This window comes from Heterodontus francisci, unplaced genomic scaffold (assembly GCF_036365525.1).
Source record: "Heterodontus francisci isolate sHetFra1 unplaced genomic scaffold, sHetFra1.hap1 HAP1_SCAFFOLD_1593, whole genome shotgun sequence".
NCBI lineage: Eukaryota > Metazoa > Chordata > Chondrichthyes > Heterodontiformes > Heterodontidae > Heterodontus > Heterodontus francisci.
The window spans coordinates 10,561-31,206 of record NW_027142083.1 but is presented as its reverse complement, the minus strand read 5'-3'; the positions used below and the strand labels follow the sequence as shown (position 1 = coordinate 31,206).

The following is a 20,646-nucleotide window of genomic DNA, read 5'->3' as shown; positions in this document are numbered from 1 at the left end:
TTACTTATCAAGAATCTATCTACCTCTGCCTTAAAAATATTCAAAGACTCTGCTTCCACTACCTTTTGAGGAAGAGAAGATTCATGACCCTCTAAGAGAAAAGATTTCTCCTCATCTCTGTCTTAAATGGGTGACCCCTTATTTTTAAACAGGGGAAGGATCCTTTCCACATCCACCCTGTCAAGACCCCTCAGGATCTTATATGTTTCAATCAAGTCACCACGTATTCTTCTAAATTCCAGCAGATACAAGCTTAGCTTGTCCAAGCTTTCCTCATAAGATAACCCACCCAATCCAGGTATTAGTCTAGTAAACCTTCTCTGTACTGCCTCCAACGCATTTACATCCTTCCTTAAATAAGGAGACCAATACTGTACACAGTACTCCAGATGTGGTCTCACCAATGCCCTGTATAGCATAACCTCCCTCCTTTGTATTCAATTCCCCTCGCGATAAATGATAACATTCTATTAGCTTTCCTAATTGCTTGCATATTACCTGCATATTAACCTTTTGCAATTCATGCACTAGGACACCCAGATCCCTCTGCATCTCAGAGCTCTGCAATCTCTCACCATCTAGATAATATGCTTTTTTTCCCCCTTTCCCACATTATACTCCATTTGCCAGGTCTTTGTCCACTCACTTAACCTATCTATATACCTTTGTAGCCCCCTTATGTCCTCTTCACAATTTACTTTCCTATCTATCTTTGTGTCATCAGCGAATTTAGCAACCAGACCTTCTGTCCCTTCATCTAAGTCATTTATATAAATTGTAAAAAGTTGAGGCCCCAGCACAGATCCCTGTGCCACTCATTACATCTTGCCAACCAGAAAATGACCCATTTATGCCTACTCTCTGTTTCCTGATAGTTAGTCAATCTTCTATCCATGCCAATATGTTACCCTCTACACTATGATCTTTCATTTTCTGCAATAACCTTTGATGTGGCACCTTATCAAATGCCTTCTGGAAATCTAAGTACAATACATCCACTGGTTCCCCTTTATCCACAGCACATGTAACTCCCTCAAAGAACTCCAATAAATTGGTTAAACATGATTTCCCTTTCACAAAACCATGTTGACGCTGCCTGTTGGATCCCAATCGTTGCACAAAGAGAAACAAAGTCCGACTGTAGCTTTAAGAAACTTTATTGAAGTACTTGATTGTTACATCTTCAGAAAACTTAACAATGAACTGAACTAAAACTAAAAGCAACACACACACTAAACTAACCCCCGAACTAACCCACCGCACCCCCCCGAACTAACTTTCGCGCCAAATCAAGCCTTATTATAGTTATTCATACAAATCAGTAACACCTACTCTTTGTTCCCAATTGGTCCACAAACTTCTGCAGTTTCTTGGTGTCGGGGCCTGATTGGGGTACTGCCTTGTCAATTTGTTTTAAATTCTTACCCCAGTTTCCCATCCCCTTATCTCCTTGTGAACCGTTAGGCTGATTGTTGTACAGTAGGCTACTATGAAGCAGTCTGCAGCTGTCCCGTTAGTTTCTGCTTGTTAGTCTACTTCTACTGATAAGCTGCCTCTGCAGCCCTGAAGTTATGAAGTCATTTCTGATAAGCTGTCTCTGCAGCTCCGAGGTTATTTTGTTAGTAGGCTATACTTAATTGATTAGTTCACTTTAAATGTCCTCAATAGTTCTGTTCCCACACTGCCTAATTACCTTGAATTTTTCTAAATGGCCTGCTATAACGCCTTTAATAATAACTTCTAACATTTTTCCTAAGACAGATGTTAAGCTAACTGGCCTGTAGTTTCCTGTCTCCCTCCCTTTTTGAATGAAGGAGTTACATTTGCTATTTTCCAAACGAACAGAACCTTCCCTGAATCTAGAGAATTCTGGAAAATTAAAACTAATGCATCAACTATCTCACTAGTCACTTCTTTTAACATCCTAGGATGAAGTCTGCCAAGACCCGGGTGTCAGCCCATAGCTCCAACAATTTGTTCAATGCCACTTCCCCGGTGATTGTAATTTTCTTGAGTTCCTCACTCCCTTCCATTTCCTGACTTATAGCTAATACTGGGATGTTACTGGGAGGCAGTGGCGTAGTGGTAATGTCACTGGACTAGTAATCCAGAAACCCAGGCCAATGCTCTCGGGACATGGGTTGGAATCTCACCATGGCAGATGAAGAAATTTGAATTCAATTAATAAATGTGGAATTAAAAAGTTAGTCTAATGGTGACCATGAAACCATTGTCAATTGTTGTAAAAACCCATCTGGTTCACTAATGCCCTTGAGGGAAGGAAATCTGCTGTCTTTACCTGGTCTGGTCTACATGTGACTCCAGAACCACAGCAATGTGGTTGACTCTTAAAAAATGCCCACTGAAGTGGCCTAACAAGCCATTCAATTCAAGGGCAATTAGGGATGGGCAATAAGTGCTGGCCTAGACAGCAACACCCATAAACGAACAAAAAAAAAACTCAGTAGTGAAGACTGATGCAAAATATCTGTTCAATTCATCTGCCGTCTCCTTATTATCCATTATTAATTCCCCAGACTCACTTTCTATAGGACCAAAGCTCACTTTGTTAACTCTTCCTTTTTAATTATCTATAGAAACTCTTATTATCTGTCTATATACTTCTAGCTAGCTTTCTCTCATACTCTAATTTTACCTTCCTTATCTATCTTTTAGTCACTCTTTGCTGTTTTTTATATTCTGTCCAATCTTCTGACCTGCCTCCTATCTTTGCACAATTATAGGCTTTTTCTTTTGATACTATCTTTAACTGTTTTAGTAGCCTCAGAACAGGGCTCATCTTGATTCCTGACATTTGTTGTTTTAAGCATGAATAAGGAAGGCGTTCCCTGCACATTCGTTGGCCAATTTTAGTTTTTGTGTTGCATCAGCCCGTTGATGTCTGTGACATCATGATCTCGCACTTTGGGCGCACACGGGGGATGCACCTGCCTCACGCCTTGTGGGCTGTGGCCAGTGGCACCTCCTTAACTTCAACTCTGCAGCTGGCCGAGATAGTGCTGCTAGATGCTGCGCTACTCGAATGAAATTCACAGCCAAGCTGTCCAACAAATGCAGGGCAGCAATCAGCCAACATAATGTTAAAACTATATAGCCAAACCAGTAGGATACAAATCAGAGGAAGCCATATCCAAACTATATAGTGTTCTGGTCAAACTGTGTCCAGTTCTGGTCATTTAAACACATAGGAGATATCTAAACAATGGAGAGAGTGCAGTGGACCACAAGGTTGATCCCTAGTATCAGGGGCCTGAGTTATGAGTAGAGTGGGGAGATTTGGGTTTTTAGCCTTCAGAGAAGGTGGCTGAGAGGTGGTTTTATTGAGATATACAAGATAGTAAACAATATGGAAATGGTTCAAAAACAGTAAAGGTACATTTAAGACTGATTATCAGAATGTTATTTATCACAATGTTCAAAACATGAACATCTAGATAGCAACTTGCGCACAATTGATTGGGGGTCCTGGTTGGTCTTTCTGAATGGATGAAGCTAGATGAGCTAATGGTCTTCTTCATCCAAAATAATCTTTTGATCTGCAAACCTTTATTTGGGACCCAAGTTTTGTTTTAGATTGTTGTGAAACATGGCTAACATTTTATGGAACAAACGGAGAAAAAGACTGGAATCACTCAGCAGGTCATGCAGCACCCAAGGAGATAATGTTTCAGGCAAAACCCTTTATCAGAATTGAAAAATTACAGGTAGACAGCATTTTAAAAGGAACAGAACAAAGGGAAGGGAGAGGTAAAAACAGACAAGAGATGAGGAAATAGACTGACCTGTAAAATGCTTAAATGGAAAACAGGATGTTTAAACACCTGAAGTAATAGCAACGTTAAATGATAGGAAGAAGCATCATAAAAAGAAACTAGAGGCATAATTAAATAAATTAACCAAATAGGCACACAGTGGATAAGATTGTGATAAGACAAGGCTGGAATGGACACAGGCTGGGCTGGCAAAGTGGAACAGAATCCAGTAGCCTGAGCGGAACAGGCCAACATCAAGGGCTAAATTTAATGCGGCTGTTAGGAGCGGGAATGGAGGTGGGGGTTGAGGAGGCGCAGAATAGCATCGGATGAGTCCAACTGGAAATCTAATGTTGTGACGTCAGTTCTGGATTTAGTCAGTGGCGGGAAAGGACTAAGGTGGCACTGCCGCCTAGACGTGACAAGAGTGTAATTTAAATTGCACAACAGGTAATTTTAATGCATTTGCGTGCAATTTTATGCAATTCATTGTGGGGCTTGGAATTAAGTGGACGACAGGCAGCCCTCACGTGCTTTCAGAATACCAGCCATTGAAAGGCAAGACCTCAGTGCTGTCATGGGTAGGCAGCCATGACCAGCACTGCATAGGGGCTGAGGGGGAAGCGGAGGCCATTGTCGGTCTACAATGCTGTACAGTCTGCATGGGTGGGCAGGGTCTCGGGTGACAGTACTGGGTCAGCAGGATCTCAGGTGTTGAGCAAGGGATGCGAGAGGCTCGGGTGTTCAGCAAGGGTCGGCAGTGTCTCGGGTGGTCTGCACTAGAGTACTGGTTGTTGGGTGGGCTGCAAGGGGATGCTGAGTATCAGGTGTTGTGCGGGTGCGGGGGGCTTGGTTTTGGGGTGGGGGGGGGGGGGAGTATCAGGTGCCCATACTGCTGGGTGAGATGGTCAGCTATAGCAAGGTTGGGCACTGAGGGTAGTTTGCTGGGAGTAGTAGCAAAGGGGAAACTGCCAAGGCAGGTTTGTCTCTGCAAGGACAGTGCTCTGGAGGCCTACTGATCACCTGGTATGGGTGTCATACACCCTATCTTTCTGGACCCCCTTGGCGTGATGCAGTGCTCTGACAGAGGCTGGGCCAGGAGGCAGCTGCGCCAGCCTGTGAAGCTCCACGACAAGAGCAACAGCCAAGAAGTGCCAACCAGCACCAGAGTGTGTACAGGATTCTGGTCAGCTACATCCAAATGTCAGAGTGGCATTGTCAGTGAAGACTACGGTTCTCCAGGGAGACCATCACTGACTTATGTGCCCAGCTGTAACACTGTGGCATTGAAACTCACTATCGCACTTAACTTTTATGCGTCTGGTTCATTCCAAGGTTCCAACGGGATCACATATGGCGTCTCCCAGGCAGTAGCCCATCGCTGACCAATGCCCTGTTCAAGAGAGCCAATGATTATGTGCACTACCAGACCGACGTGGACAGTCAGGCTGAGAGGGCCATCAGATTCGGGGCCATTGCTGGATTCCCTCAGGTGCAAAGTGTCATCGATTGCATGCATGTGGCCATCAAGGCTCCAATGGACCAGCCAGATGCCTTCATCAACAGGAAGGGCTTCCATTTAATCAACCTTCAACTGGTCTGTGACCAGCGAAAGCATTTCCTGCAGGTGTTTGCGTGCTTCCCGGGAAGCAACCACAACGCTTAGATACTTGGATAGTCCCAGGTGCCACAGCTTTTTCAGCTCCCCACTTGCCTTCGGGGATGGATTCTCAGGAACAAAACCATTGAAGACATGGTTACTGATGCCTGTGAGGAACCCTCGCACTGCAGAACAGAGGTATAACACTTGCCATGGCTCCACCCAAATGATCATCAAGCAGGTTATTGGGCTGCTGAAGTTGAGATTCTGTTGCCCTGCAGTATGCCCCAGTGAGGGTCTTGCATATCGCAGTGGTCTGCTGTGCTCTGCACAATTTAGCACTGCACAGGGGGGGTGGGTCTTGCAAGACAAGGACATGATCGAACACCAGTCCTCCAATGACAAGGAGGACGTGGAGGAGGATAACGAACAGGCAGCACTGGATGTTGAACCCCTTGCACCGGAGGCCAGGCACATTGAGCGATGCGCCGAGGAGGCAAGAGACAATCCTATAATTACCCGCTTCCAACCACCATGATGGCCACTCGCAGAGAAAACAATAAAGACTGACTTCAATGCATGTAATCTGTTGCCTCCTTTCCATTTGTGTTCCGTACCTAGTGCCCAGCTGAACTATGTGCTAGTGCCCATGAGAGATCATATTTAAATGAGGGTTGTGCTAACACTGGTATTCCACTCAGGGGGAAGAGTGAAGGCAGCAGCTCACAATTAGGGCATGATAGAATAATCACTTTTACACAATGAACATTAAAGGCTTGAACAAAAGAACTTTATCTGAAAAGCATTTGATGAAGTGCTGCACAACAGACTTGTGAGCACAATTATAGCTCATGGAATATAAAGGACAGTAGCACCATGGATTGAGTGACAGGAAACAGAGGGTTAATGGATGTTTGTCGGGCTGGAGGAAGGTTGTAGTGGAGTTCGCCAGGCATCAGTGTTGGGACCCTTGCTCTTCCTAATATATATTAATGGCCTAGATCTTGGCATACAGGGCACAATTTCAAAATTTGTGGACGATACAAAACTTGGAAACCACATGAACTGTGAGGAGGTTAGTGTAGACCTTCAAAAGGACATAGACAGGTTGGTGGAATGGGCAGACGAAATTTAATGCAGAGAAGTGTGAAGTGATTCATTTTGGTAGGAAGAACGCAGAGAGACAATATAAAATAAAGGGTGCAATTCTAAAGGGGGTGCAGGAGCAGAGGGATATAGATGTATATGTGCATAAATCATTGAAGGTGGCAGGACAGGTTGAGAGAGCAGTTAATAAAGCATCCTAAGCTTCATTAATAGGGGCATACATTACAAAAGCAAGGAAATTATGTTAAACTTGTATAGAACACTGGTTCGGCCTCAACTAGAGTATTGTGTCCAGTACTGGGTGCCACACTTTAGGAAAAATGTGAAAGAATTGGAGAGAGTGCAGAAAAGATTCACGAGAATGGTTCCAGGGATGAAGAACATTAGTTATGTGGATAGATTGGAATAATTGGGACTGTTTTTTTTTAAAGAGAAGGTTGAGAGGAGATTTGATAGAGATATTCAAAATCATGAGGGGCCTGGACAGAGTTGATGGGGAGAAACTGTTCCCATTGGTGGAAGGATCGAGAACAAGAGGGCACAGATTTAAGGTAATTGGAAAAAGAAGCAATGACGACATGAGGAAAAACCTTTTCACACAACGAGTGGTTAGGATCTGGAATGCACTACCTGAGAGTGTGGTGGAGGCAGGTTCAATCGAAGCATTCAAGAGAGAATTGGATTGTTATCTGAAAAGGAAGAATGTGCAGGGCTATGGGGAGACGGTGGGAGAGAGGCACTAGGTAAATTGCTCGTTTGGAGAGCCAGCGCAGACACGATGGCCTGAATGGCCTCCTTCTGTGCTGTAACAATTGTGTGAAATTCTCTGTGAAGCATCACATATCATAAAGCAAACACCCCTGAATCCCCAAGTGAGTCTAGGTGCTTTCCTTTCTACATTTGTGAGCGCTTCTACAAGGCATGAACTCATCGCCAGCAGCTGCGCTGCAGGCAGACTGCTGATCAGGATACGCCTTGGCCTGTGATGACTTTGGCAGTTGTCCTCTGTCTGCCTGATGGTTTCCTGCACAGGTACAGGACTCTCCTCAGGCATTGCAGCTGCTGGAGCTGGGCGCACTGGTGGAGGGGCTGAGGAGCCGCTGTTCACACTCAGAGCGCCCTGAGGGGAGCCCCCAGCTGTGGAGGCCAGCCTCTTCTCCTCCCTTCTAAGGCTCACCTGAACCTCCCTGCTCACCAGAGAAGGACAAGGAGCTGAGAAGACACCATGCACCTTGTCCTTCTCTTGCTTTGCTACTGCTACATTGAGCCCATGGCCAAGGTGATGGTCTGCAGGTCTGCAAGCATTTGTGGGATCTGGCTCTCCATGACGGTTGCCAACCTCTTGATGGAGGAAACCACGTACTCGCATGCATGAGACATGGCAGCACTTATGGCATGGATGGACTCCTTCATCATCCACTCATGCTGTGCATTGCTTCTGGGATCTCTGCCAGATGTTGCCTTACCTCTCTCTGCAACTCCAGCATGCCCTGTGCTGTCAACACCAGAGGCTCCTTAGCATGAGCCTGGCAGCCCACAGTTGGAGACTGCCAGAGGCCTCAGCTTTTTTTTTTTATTTCCAAAATATACTTTATTCATAAAAATCTGTAAACATTACATTGCCAAACAGTTTCCAAACAGCACGAAAAAATACAAACATTGCAAAAGAGATCAGTTTCTTTCAATAATGTCATGAGTTTCTTCCCAACCCTTCCGTTTCACAATTGTCATGTCAATTACAGTTTTACATTTACAGCAATTGAGAATATTAACGATACAGTTCGAGGGGTTTCCCATGGTTCCAGCCCCTCAGTCCAGCTTGGTGGGGGAACCTTACACTGTGGTCTTTCCCCATTGAGCCTTTGCTGCGGCTGCCCCAAGCTTTAGTGCGTCCCTCAGCACGTAGTCCTGGACCTTGGAATGTGCCAGTCTGCAACATTCGGTGGTGGACAACTCTTTGCGCTGGAAGACCAGCAAGTTTCGGGCAGACCAAAGGGCGTCTTTCACCGAATTGATAGTCCTCCAGCAGCAGTTGATGTTTGTCTCGGTGTGCGTCCCTGGGAACAGCCCGTAGAGCACAGACTCCTGTGTTACAGAGCTGCTTGGGATGAACCTTGAGAAAAACCACTGCATCTCTTTCCACACCTGCTTTGCAAAGGCACATTCCAGGAGGAGGTGGGCGACCGTCTCTACCCCACCACAGCCAACGCGGAATTTTCCTCCACACAAGAACCCTTAGAAGGGTTGTTCAACCTTGCCCGTCGAAGAGCGAAGTCCAAAGTACGGAAAGTCCTCATCAGGGAACTCCTCTTTGCTGACGATGCTGCTTTAACATCTCAAACTGAAGAGTGTCTGCAGAGTCTCATCGACAGGTTTGTGGCTGCCTGCAACGAATTTGGCCTCACCATCAGCCTCAAGAAAACGAACATCATGGGACAGGATGAGCTGTCTCAGACTCAGCCAGCTGTTTGGATGCGTGTCTGGTGCTCTTACCAGTTTGTGACCCTGATTCTACAGCCGAGTGGAAACCCATCAACGTGAAAGTATCTGCACCGGTAGAAGGTGCAGGGGAGTCATGGGACAGTGCATCCTTTTACTGCAGATCCTCCTCAGTGGTGGAATTATGTGCCCCTTCTACTAGAGTCTCCTGTAGATGCCGACCTGCATGAGAGAACAAAAACTTGACGGTTACGTTGTGCAGATCTCGGTATGCCAACCATACGTGATGTGGGTCTCCAGAAGTGATCTGTATGTCGATGGAAGACAATCCTCACACTCTTGCATGGAGACGCCAGTCTCACGATCCGCTACTGAGCGGCTGCCCTGGGTCCCCACTAGTTCAAGTGCTTCCGCCTCAGCCGTGGAGACGTCAGATGTCTGGGTGCCTCTGCCAGTCTGTGATGGTTCCCTGCTGTTAGGGGCCCTTGTCCTGCATGGTGAAAGAGGGAGACAGTCATACTTCACAGAGGGATCATGACAGTTCTGCTAGTGGCAGCCTATCATCCTCTACTGGGGTTTCCTATGTAGCTCATCCTCCTGTCAGCTCTCAGGGGACCCTGTCAATGTGGAAGAAGGTGACCTGTAGCTGAGATGCAGCCATGCATCTTAGGATGAGGTGATGCTTAACTCCCCCTTGCCAGCGCTTCTGTCGTGCCTCCTTTCCCATGTCCCCCTTCTCCAAGTGCAGCCACAAGCAATCCCTAAAAAGGAGAGAGGTAAGCAGCAATCACCTTGGCAGAACAAATAAGGTCATTGACCCTTGTCGGAACTGTACCCATGTTCGGAGGGTGACCCCCAAGGCCGCTGACCTCCTCTGCGATCACTGTCCAAGCTTGCTTGGTCAGGCGGGAGGACCTCTTCTTGCCATTGCTGGGGAAGAGGACCTCCTGCCTTTCACTTGCAGTGTGGAGGAGAATCTTGAGGGAGGCATCACTAAACTGTGGGGCCAACCGATGTCTTCTTTCAGCCATGGTCGCTACAGGTTCTGGTTCAGCTCCTTTCCTATCAGGCAGCAGAAGGGGTCCTGGGTCAGCAAAGGACACTCAGAAAGGCACACTTTTAAAATTGGTAGGAGTGAATGCAGGGCTGGCAGGCCTTTAAATATGGCACCAGCACCTGCTCGTGAGTCATCTGACGCCGTATTTGGCGTCTCATCTACTGCCTCTGCCATGAGATTGGGCTGCCTGCCACATGATCATGGTGGGGCAGTCATCCACGTGACAAACAGGAACGGCGTCCATTTCCGGGACCGCCACCAGCCGGTCCTGGTAGCAGGCTCACTAAATTCAGCTCCAAGAGTGCAAACTGTCCTGTCAACATGGTTTTCTAATGGAGGGTGCCCAAACTAAACACCAACCCATCTCCTTCCCGTAACCCCATTCCACAATACCAGAATCTCCTACTATAAAGAAAGGGGAGCTTATGTTACGGTCCAACATTATTTAAGTTGTTAATAAGGGCTTTGAGTTGTAAAGTGCTTAATAAAAAGATATTTGAATCCCTCCAATCAGGTTTCCGCCTCTTTCACAGTACTGAAACAGCTCTTATCAAAGTCACAAACAATATCCCATGTGACTGTGACAAAAGTAAACTTGCACTCCTTGTCCTTCTCAATCTATCTACAGCCTTTGACATGGTTGACCACACCATCCTCTTCCAACGCCTCTCCATTACTGTCCAGCTGGGTGGGACTGCTCTCACCTGGTTCTATTCTTATCTATCGAATCATAGCCAGAGAATCATTTGCAATGACTTCTCTTCCTGCTCCCACACCGTTCGCTCTGGTGTTACCCAAGGATCTATCCTTGGACCCTCCTATTTCTCATCTACATGCTGCCCCTTGCCAACATCATCTAAAAGCACAGCATTAGTTTTCACACGTATGCTGATGACACCCAGCTCTACCTCAGCACTTCTCTCGACTCCTCCACTGTTGTTAAATTATCAGACTGCTTATCTGACATCCAGTACTGAATGAGCAGAAATTTCCTCCAATTAAATTTTGGGAAGACTGAAGCCATTGTTTTCAGTGCCCACTTCAAACTGCATCCCTAGCTAGCAATTTCCATCCCTTTCCCTGGCAACAGTCTGCACTTAAGCCAGTCTGTTCGCAAACTAGGTATCACATTTGACTCCAAGATGAGCTGCTGACCTCATATTCGTGCCATCACTAAGGCTACCTATTTCCACCTCTGTAACATTGCCTGACTGCCCGTCTCAGTTCATCTATTGCTGAAACCGCATTCCTACCTTCATCACCTCTAGACTTGACTATTCCAATGCTTTCCTGGTTGGTCTCCCACATTCTACTCTCTGTAAACTTGAAGTCATCCAAAACTCTGATGCCCATGTCTTAACTCGCAACAAGTTCCATTCCCCTATCACCTGTGCTCGCTGACCTATATTAGCTTCCGATCAAGCAACATTTTGATTTTAAAATTCTCATCCTTGTTTGTAAATCCCTCCATGGCCTCACCCCTCCCTATCTCTGCAATCTCCTCAGACCCTACAGCCCTCCAAGATATCTGCACTCCTCTAATTCTGGCCTCTTGAGCATCCCTGATTTTAATCGCTCCACCACCTCGCTTCCTCCTTTAGGACACTCCTCTTTGACCAAATTTTTGGTCATTTGTGGCCTTTTGTGGCTCAGTGTCATACTTTGTTTTACAATGCTCCTGTGAAGAGTTTTATTACATTAAAGGTGCTATATAAATATAAATTATTGTATATGTTGCTCTCCCTCAAGCTTGCATTGAGGTGGTGGAACAGTTAATCAGGCTAACTCTTTCCCTCTCTTAGATTTCTCTCTCTGGGGATGGGCTATCCACTAACATCTATTACAAGCTCACTGATTCCCAGAACGACCTGGACTCTTCTTCTTCCCATCCTGTTTTCTGTAAAAACTCCATTACTTTATCCCAGTTGCTCCATCGCATCTGTTGCTGTGACGCCACCTCCATTTTCTCACCCCTCCACCATGGTAGACTTGACCAAGTCAATCGCATTTCCTGTATTTCTGCTTCATCTCCCTCAAACATCACAGGATCCATCTTCACCTTCCACTCCACAAGCCACCACATCACCTTCCACCTCCTCCAACATAACTCCATCTCCTTTCTCTGACTTCTCAAGGCTTTTGTTGCATTTGACCATCATTCCAATTTTGATTGACACATTCCAGAATCGCGCATGCATGTCCCGCGCATGCTCTCCAGTTCACAGAAGAAGGAGTGACGTTGTCCCCGGGAGGATGTCCTTGATGACGCGCTGGGGAATCCCCGGTGATGTGCGGTTGGCCAAATAGGCAAAGGAGCCGCGCGAGATGTTGCTGAGGTCGAGCTCGCGGCGATGGTTGGCCGTCCTCGCGGCACCGAGGAGCTGCTGGGTAACGGCCGCGCTCGCGACTGCAGCTCGCCATGTCTGTGCTCTGCCGAGTGGGGACTTCAGGCATAGCAGCGGCCTATCGGCGGCGGGACTGGTGGAATCGGCGCCCCTGGCGGTTCAACCTTATCTTAAATTGATGAGACTTGACAAACCCATCGGTAAATCAACCAGAATACCGGGGGGTGGGGGGAAGATGGTGTCTGTCCGACGGGATTAGCTGTCAATCAGGGACTCTGAGCTGACCTCAGCGAATGCCAGTTTGCAGCTCGCCGCTTGCAAATTTCTTGGGGAATCTCAATAATCGACCAGAGCAAGTGCACGTTTTGCCATACGGACAGAAAGTGCTGAAAATACTCAGTAGGTCTGGCGGCATCTATAAAGAGAGGAACGTTTCTGGTCAATGACCTTTCATCAGAACGATGAACCTTTCTCATGAAAGGTTACTGGCCTGAAAAGTTAACTTTGCTTCTCTCTCCACAGTTGCTACCTGACCTGCTGAGTATTTCCAGCACTTTTTGTTTTTATTTCAGATTTTCAGCATCTGCAGTATTTTGCCTTTATTTTATGTTAATTTTGCCAAGTTATTTGCAAATCCTTTAAGATCTATGGTGCAAGTGACATCCAATTTTATGAGCCCCTTGATCGGTTATTACCAATCGATAAGTTGCTGAGAATGTAAAAATTTGCAGTAATGGGCAAAGTAAAGGTTTTATAAGGTGGTGGATGTACACAGGTCAGTGAGCATTTAAAGATAAAGGACAGAGGATTAAATTTGGACACACAAACTTTCATCCAACTAGGTTTTCTGGTAATTTGATATTTTTGAATCATTGTAAGGCAACATTACAATTTTGGAATAAAAACAAGAAATGCTGGAAATACTCAGCAGGTCTGGCAACATCTGTGGAGAGAGAAGCAGAGTTAATGTTTCGGGTCAGTGACCCTTCTTGGGAACGGGCAAATGTTAGAAATGTCAAAGGTTGTAAGCAAGGAAAGCAAGGGTGGGGCAAGAGATACAAAGGAGAAGGTGTAGATTGGACAAGGCCACAGATTAGCTGACCAGAAGGTCACGGAGCAAAGGCAAACAATATGTTAATAGTGTGTTGAAAGACAAAGCATTAGTACAGATAGGGTGTTAATGGACTGAATATTGAACAGCAGCAAGTACAAACATGAAAAAAACAGTGGGTAAGCAAACTGAACAAACTAAGATGAAATAAAATAAACATACAAAAAAAATGTAAAAAAGAAAAAGTAACTAAAATAAAAGTAAAATGGGGGGCCTGTCATGCTCTGAAATTATTGAACTCAGTGTTCAGTACGGCAGGCTGTAGTGTGCCTAATCGGTAAATGAGATGCTGTTCCTCGAGTTTGCGATGATGTTCACTGGAACACTGCAGCAAACCCAGGATAGAGATGTGAGCATGAGAGCAGGGGGGAGTGTTGAAATGGCAAGCAACCGGAAGCTCAGGGTCCCGCTTGTGGACTGAGCGGAGATGTTCCGCAAAGCGATCACCCAGTCTGCGTTTGGTCTCACCAATGTAGAGGAGACCACACTGTGAGCAGCGAATACAGTATACTACATTGAAAGAAGTACAAGTAAATCGCTGCTTCAGCTGAAAGGAGTGTTTGGGGCCTGGGATAGTGAGGAGAGAGGAGGTAAATGGGCAGGTATTACACCTCCTGCGATTGCAGGGTAAGGTGCTATGGGAAGGGGACGAGGTGGTGGGGGTAATGGAGGAGTGGACCAGGGTGTTGCGGAGTGAACGATCCCTTCGGAATGCTGACAGGGGAAGGGAGGGGAAGATGCGTTTGGTAGTGGCATCATGCTGGAGGTGAAATTACAATTTTGGAGGTGTTTGACAATACAACCACTAGGTGGCGCTGTACTAGCACATGCGCAAATGTAGCCTCATCCACTTAAACATTACTGTGACGTTCAGGCAGCTGTCAGCATTAAAGATGGCGCAGCTCAATTTATCACAGAAAAGCAACTTCAACACATAGCAGCACACATTGGACATGTTTGATACACGGAGAATGTTGCGCTGTTTAAAGTCTTATCAGAAGGACAGCACCTCTGACAGTGCTGTACACCCTGTGTATTTCTGTGAGGTTTCAGTGCCATCCCGCTCTCTGGCAGCTCGCTCCCCACTCTTGCCCACCCCCCCCCCCCCCCCTGCCAATCCCTCCTCAGACGTTAGTTGTAGGCTGCGCCGCTTCCCTCCTCTCGGCCACTCACTCCTAAGTTGCCCCGTCACCCCTCGCGGCTCGATTGCTTCTTCGGGCAGAGTGAATGGCCGAGAGGAGAAAAGCGGCCTGTGGCCTAGAGCTGGCCTCTGGAGGGAAGTGGGGGGAAGTGAGGGGCCGGAGAGCCCTATAGGATATAGGTTAGTTGTGGGTGGAAAAGGACAAGGAGCAATCCAGATTAAAGATAATTAATTGGGGGAAGTCCAACTTCAATGGAGTGAGAACGGATCTGGCCCAAGCAAACTGGAATCAAAGATCGGAAGGCAAAACTGTAACTGAACAATGGGTTGCTTTTCAAGAGGAGATAGCTCGGGTACAGTTAAGGTACATTCCCACGAGGGGAGAAGGTAGGACAAACAAACCCAGAGCTCCCTGGATGGCAAAAAAGATAGAGTAAGATGAAGCAGAGAAAGGACGCATATGATAGATGTCAGATGGATAATACAATTGAAAACCAGGTTGAATATCGACGGTTCAGAGGGGAAGTGAAAAAACAAATGAGAAGCAAAGGAAGAGTATGAGCAGAGACTCACAGCTAACATAAAAGGGAATCTAAAAGTCTTCTATAAGCATATAAATAGTAAAAGGGTGGTAAAAGGAGGAGTGGGACCGATCAGGGACTAAGAAGAGGATTTACACATGGCAGCAGAGGGCAGGGCTGTGGTACTAAATGAGTACTTTGCATCCGCCTTTTCCAAGGAAGAAGTTGCTGCTTGAGTCATGGTGATAGAGGAGGTATTTGCGACACTGGATGGGCTAAAACTTGATAAAGAGGAGGTATTAGAAAGGCTGGCAGTACTTAAGTTGATAAGTTACCAGCACCGGATGAGATGCACCCAAGGATACTTGGGGAAGGAAGGGTGGAAATTGTGCAGGAATTGACCATAATGTTCCAATCCTCCTTAGATACAGGTGTGCTTCCAGAGGACTGGAGAATTGCAAATGTTAAACTCTTGTTCAAAAAAGGGTATAAGGGCTAGCCCAGCAACTACAGACTAGTCAGTTGAATCTCAGTGGTGGGAAAGCTTTTAGAAACAATAATTCGGGACAAAATAAATAGTCATTTGGACAAATGTGGATTAATTAAGGAAAGTCAGCACAAATTTAAGGGCAAGTCGTATTTAACTAACTTGCTTGAGTTTTATGATGAAGTAACAGGGTTATGTGGGTGAAGCGGATGATGCGGTATACATATTCCATTCATTTGATAAAGTGCCACATAACAGGGCTTGTAAGCAAAGATAGAGCCCATGGAATAAAAGGGACAGTAGCAGCGTAGAAACAAAATTGGCTGAATGACAGAAAACAGAGAGTAGTTGTGAATGGTTGTATTTCAGACTGGAGGAAGGTATACAGTGGGGTTCCTCGGGGGTTGGTGTTGCCATTCCTGCTTTTCTTGATATATATTAATGACCTAGACTTGGGTGTACAGGGCACAATTTCAAAATTTACAGATGACACAAAACTTGGAAGTATTGTGAACTGTGAGGAGGGTAGTGATAAACTTCAAGAGGACATAGACAGGCTGGTGGAATGGGTGGACAAGTGGCAGGTGAAATTTAATGCAGAAAAGTGTGAAGTGATTCATTTTGGTAGGAGGAGAGGCAATTATAAAATAAAGGATACAATTTTAAAGGGGGTGCAGAAGCAGAGGAACCGGGGGAATATGTGGACAAATCATTGAAGGTGGCAGGTTGAGAAAGCGGTAAATACAGTATACGGGATGTTGTACACTATTGATAGGGGCATAGAGTACAAAAACAAAGAAGTTATGTTAAACCAGTATAAAACACTGGTTCGGCTTCACCTGGAGTATTGTGCCCAGTTCTGGGCGCAACACTTTTAGAAGGATGTTAAGGCATCAGAGAGGGTGCAGAAAAGATTCATGGGAATGGCTCCAGGAATGAGGAACTTCAGTCATATGGATAAGTTGGAGAAACTGGGTCTGTTTTCCTTGGAGAAGAGATTAAGAGGAGATTTGATAGAGGTGTTCAAAATCATGAGGGGTTTTAGTTTTAGAGATACAGCACTGAAACAGGCCCTTCGGCCCACCGAGTCTGTGCCGACCATCAACCACCCATTTATACTAATCCTACACTAATCCCATATTCCTACCACATCCCCACCTGTCCCTATATTTCCCTACCACCTACCTATACTAGTGGCAATTTATAATGGCCAATTTACCTACCAACCTGCAAGTCTTTTGGCATGTGGGAGGAAACCGGAGCACCCGGAGAAAACCCACGCAGACACAGGGAGAACTTGCAAACTCCACACAGGCAGTACCCAGAATTGAACCCGGGTCGCTGGAGCTGTGAGGCTGCGGTGCTAACCACTGCGCCACTGTGCCGCCCGGGTCTGGACAGAGTCGATGTGAAGAAAGGGTTCCCATTGGCAGAAGGATCGGGAACCAGGGAACACCAATTTAAGGTGATTGGCAAAAGAAGCAACAGAGACATGAGGAAAAACGTTTTTACGCCTCAAGTGATTGCTGGAATGCACTGCCTGAGAGTGTGGTGGAGGCAGATTCAATCCAAGCCTTCAAAAGAAAACTGGATAATTAAGAGAAAACATTTGCAGGGCTATGGAGAAAAGGCAGGGGAATGGGGCTAGGTGAGTTGCTGTTGCAGAGAGCCTGCATGGACATGATGGGCCAAATGGCCATCTGTGCTGTAACCATTCTATGACTAATCACTATGGTTCTGTGATTTCTGCACTGCTAGTTTACCAGTTCATTTCTTACAAAGATGTGTGATTTGGTATAACATTTGAGATACTTTTGTTACTCATTTTTTCAATCTTAATATGACAACAAGGTACTGGTGCACAGAAAGGTTTAATCTGTTACAATTTAATGTTTCAGGAACCTGGTTGTTGTATTTGCCTTGCACCTGGAGTATCAGTTTAGCAGCAGAACCAGGCTGTCTTCCAGATCTGTCCATGCTTGCACTTTTTGGAACTGGGGCATTACTGATGCGAGGAGCTGGGTGTACAATCAATGACATGTGGGACAAAGACATCGACAGAAAGGTAAGTTTCCCCACAGGAACATATTACTATGCCACCTATTTATTTATATAGAAGACGATGGTGTCTATTAACAAGGGTAATTTTCTTTTATGTATAGATTCCTCATTTTTGATACTTCATTCATTAACCTAGTAATTTTTCTATTTAAACTAACCAGTGTAAATATAGCCTCCTACGCTCTTTAAACATCTTGGCAATTGCCCTGACATTGTAAACAAACATCATCTTAAATTGTTTCCATGTCATATTATACTGAATAACCAATTTAAGAATATTGAACACTGGGGAATGAATTATGCATGCTTTGGAATACTGAAGGCTGAACCATAACTCCCAAAAATGGGTGGGTTGGGATTATGTCAGAGGGTAAAATGCAATCAAATCTGGAACAGAAACTGAACTAGCCTCATACCTGCCCGCTTCTGGTTTTAAGGGGAGTGGGATGAAGGGCATGCGACCAAGCTGCTCCTGAGATGCAGCTTGATCATTTAAATATTATGAGGCTGTGTGCCTTCATTTTAACAAGTTTTTATTTAACCGCAGGCAGCCAGGTTTCCCAAGCCTCGGGAAATTGGGCAGCTTTGAAGCAAGAGGGACTGAATCCATGAGGGAACTGCCTTTACAGTAGTGCTGTGGGTCAGGAGGAGCAACATCAATCACTTGCATTTATATAGCAGCTTTAACATCATAAAACATCTCAAGCACTTCACAGGAGCATTTTCAAGCAAAAGTTGATACCAAGCTACATAAGGAGATATTAGGGCAAATGACCAAAAGCTTGGTCAAAGAGGTAGGTTGTAAGTAATGTCTTAAAGGACAAAAGAGGTAGAGGTGCGGAGAGGTTTAGGGAGGAAATTCGAGAACTTGGAGCCTTGGCAGCTGAAGGCATGGCCACCAAGTGGCCAGAATTAGAAGAGTGCAGATATCTCCAAAGGTTGTGGGGCTGGAGGAGATAGGGAGGGCGAGACCATGGAGAGATGTGAAAACAAAGATGAGAATTTTAAAATTGAGATATTATTTAACTGGGAACCAATGCAGGTCAGTGAGCACAGGGGTGATGAATTAACGGGATTGGGTGTAAGTAAGGACACGGGCAGGAGAGCTTTAGACGACCTCAAGCTTATGGAGGTGTTACGACCGGGTGAGGAAGGGGTCTCAGGCTCCCCTTTTGCCCCTTTCCTGGTTTGGCCGTAACAGGGTTTATCTTTTTAAAAACACAGAGTTTTAGCTTGTCACCTAAGTGAGTCTTTGCTCACTGTTCTCTAATTGTAATTGCAAAGGAACAATCAGACAGGTTTCTTAGGTTTCAACAAGAAAGATGCAAGTTTATTAGCCTTACCACTGTAACTCAGTTAAAATTACTAAAATACGTGACGCAACCACGCTAGCATGCATATGGGATAAACACACACACAACTAGATACAGAGGGGAAGAAAGAATTAGGTGGGGGGGGGGGGACAGTTCAAGTAGAGTTGGCAATAAATGGAATTCAGTTACTGTCTTTTATCTTTGATGTAAAGCCCTTGGTTGAAGTTGAGATCTTGGTGTTCTCGCTGGGGCCCAGTGCACACTTTCAGATTTACTTCTCTGGTACTAGAAGGCCGAAGAGAGGTTTCATTTGTCATCTTGGTGGTAGCCTGTAAAGTTCTGTAGTCTTGACGCTTATGTTGGCACCATGGTTTTCCTGGGACTTTGCTGGAGAGGGAGACCTTCCTCCTTGGTTCTCAACTTGGAGTTTGTTCTCTTTCTGTGTGGCACAATTCAAAAAGCTCCCAATCTGGCCAACAGGTAAGTCATGTGACCATGTCTTTGTTTAAAACAGCATCTTCTGGGAGTGTTGTTGGATTTCAAAGCTCTCCAGACACACTCAGTGAGGTGTGGAGTTCTGGCTCTTACACAGACAAAGAATGTTGATTATCATGATTGCTCAGACCAGTCTTGTTAACTGAATCAGTGAACACTCCCATTGTCTCTCTATTCAACTGTCTCTCAGAATGCAAATGTGCAACCATGTTTTCAGCTGGTTAGCTCTGTTGGTTTTTTAAACAGGTTATATGCAATGTCCAGTAAAAAAGGTTCAAATAGTGTCCCTTATGCAAAATTAATGTGTTTCCATTTGGCAGGTGTGATTTCCGTCACAGAGGATAGAATATGGGAAGTCAGCCAGGGGTGTGTTGGAATGGTCAAGTGTAAATAGAGCTAACATAAGCATGGATGAGGGTTTCAGCAGCCAATGAGCAGATGCAGGGGCGGAGTCAGGCAATGTTGCCTCGTTAGAAATAAATGGTCTTAGTGATGGCACAGGCATGTGTTTGGAGTCTCATCTTGGCGTTAAATATGATACAAGGTTGCAAACAGTCTGGTGCAGCCTCAGACAGTTGCCTGTGAGAGGGATGGAGTCGGTGGCTAGGGAATGGAGTTTGAGGCGGGGACTAAAAATAACTGCTTTGGTCTTTTCAGTATTTATTTGGAAGAAATTTCTGCTCATTCAGTACTGGATATTGGACAAGCAGTCTGACAATTTAGAGACAATGGGACAGATCGAGAGAGGTGATGGTGAGGCCGAGCTCAGTGTTGTTAGCATATATATGTAAACGACACTGTTTTTGGATGATGCTGCCAAGTTGCAGCGCGTAGATGAGAAATGCAAGGGGAAATAAGGCTAGATCCTTGGAGGATACCGGAGGTAACGGTGCAGCATCGAGACGCGAAGCCATTGCAGGAGTGATTCCCCTAGCTCTAACAAGCTACCCAGTAACCCACCCCTGTGATCTGTCTGCTCCCGGAGCTATCATAGCACCACACCCTCCCCCCTCCATGATCTCTCACTTCCCCAAGACACCTACCTGCTCTCATAGACTTGGGCCATGTGAAGCAGGCTTCCCCACTGGAAGGGTCTTCAGCCTGTCAATCAGGCTGCCTGTTGGCAGGAACCGCACAGAAAAGCAGTTAAATTCTGTAGGACATTTTGGAAGTCCGTCTTTCCAGGTTTCCTGACC

The 20,646-nt window shown here is 45.7% G+C and overlaps 1 protein-coding gene across 1 annotated transcript; it reads left to right on the top strand.

Annotated features, from left to right (window-relative positions):
- The first annotated feature begins 12,216 nt into the window (after positions 1 to 12,216).
- LOC137366509 (4-hydroxybenzoate polyprenyltransferase, mitochondrial-like) lies at positions 12,217 to 18,364 on the top strand. Its single transcript, XM_068028302.1, has 3 exons — positions 12,217 to 12,521; positions 17,480 to 17,646; positions 18,190 to 18,364. The coding sequence occupies exons 1-3, from the start codon at positions 12,302 to 12,304 to the stop codon at positions 18,229 to 18,231; spliced, it is 429 nt and encodes a 142-aa protein (XP_067884403.1). The 5' UTR covers positions 12,217 to 12,301; the 3' UTR covers positions 18,232 to 18,364.
- The last annotated feature ends 2,282 nt before the right edge of the window (positions 18,365 to 20,646 follow it).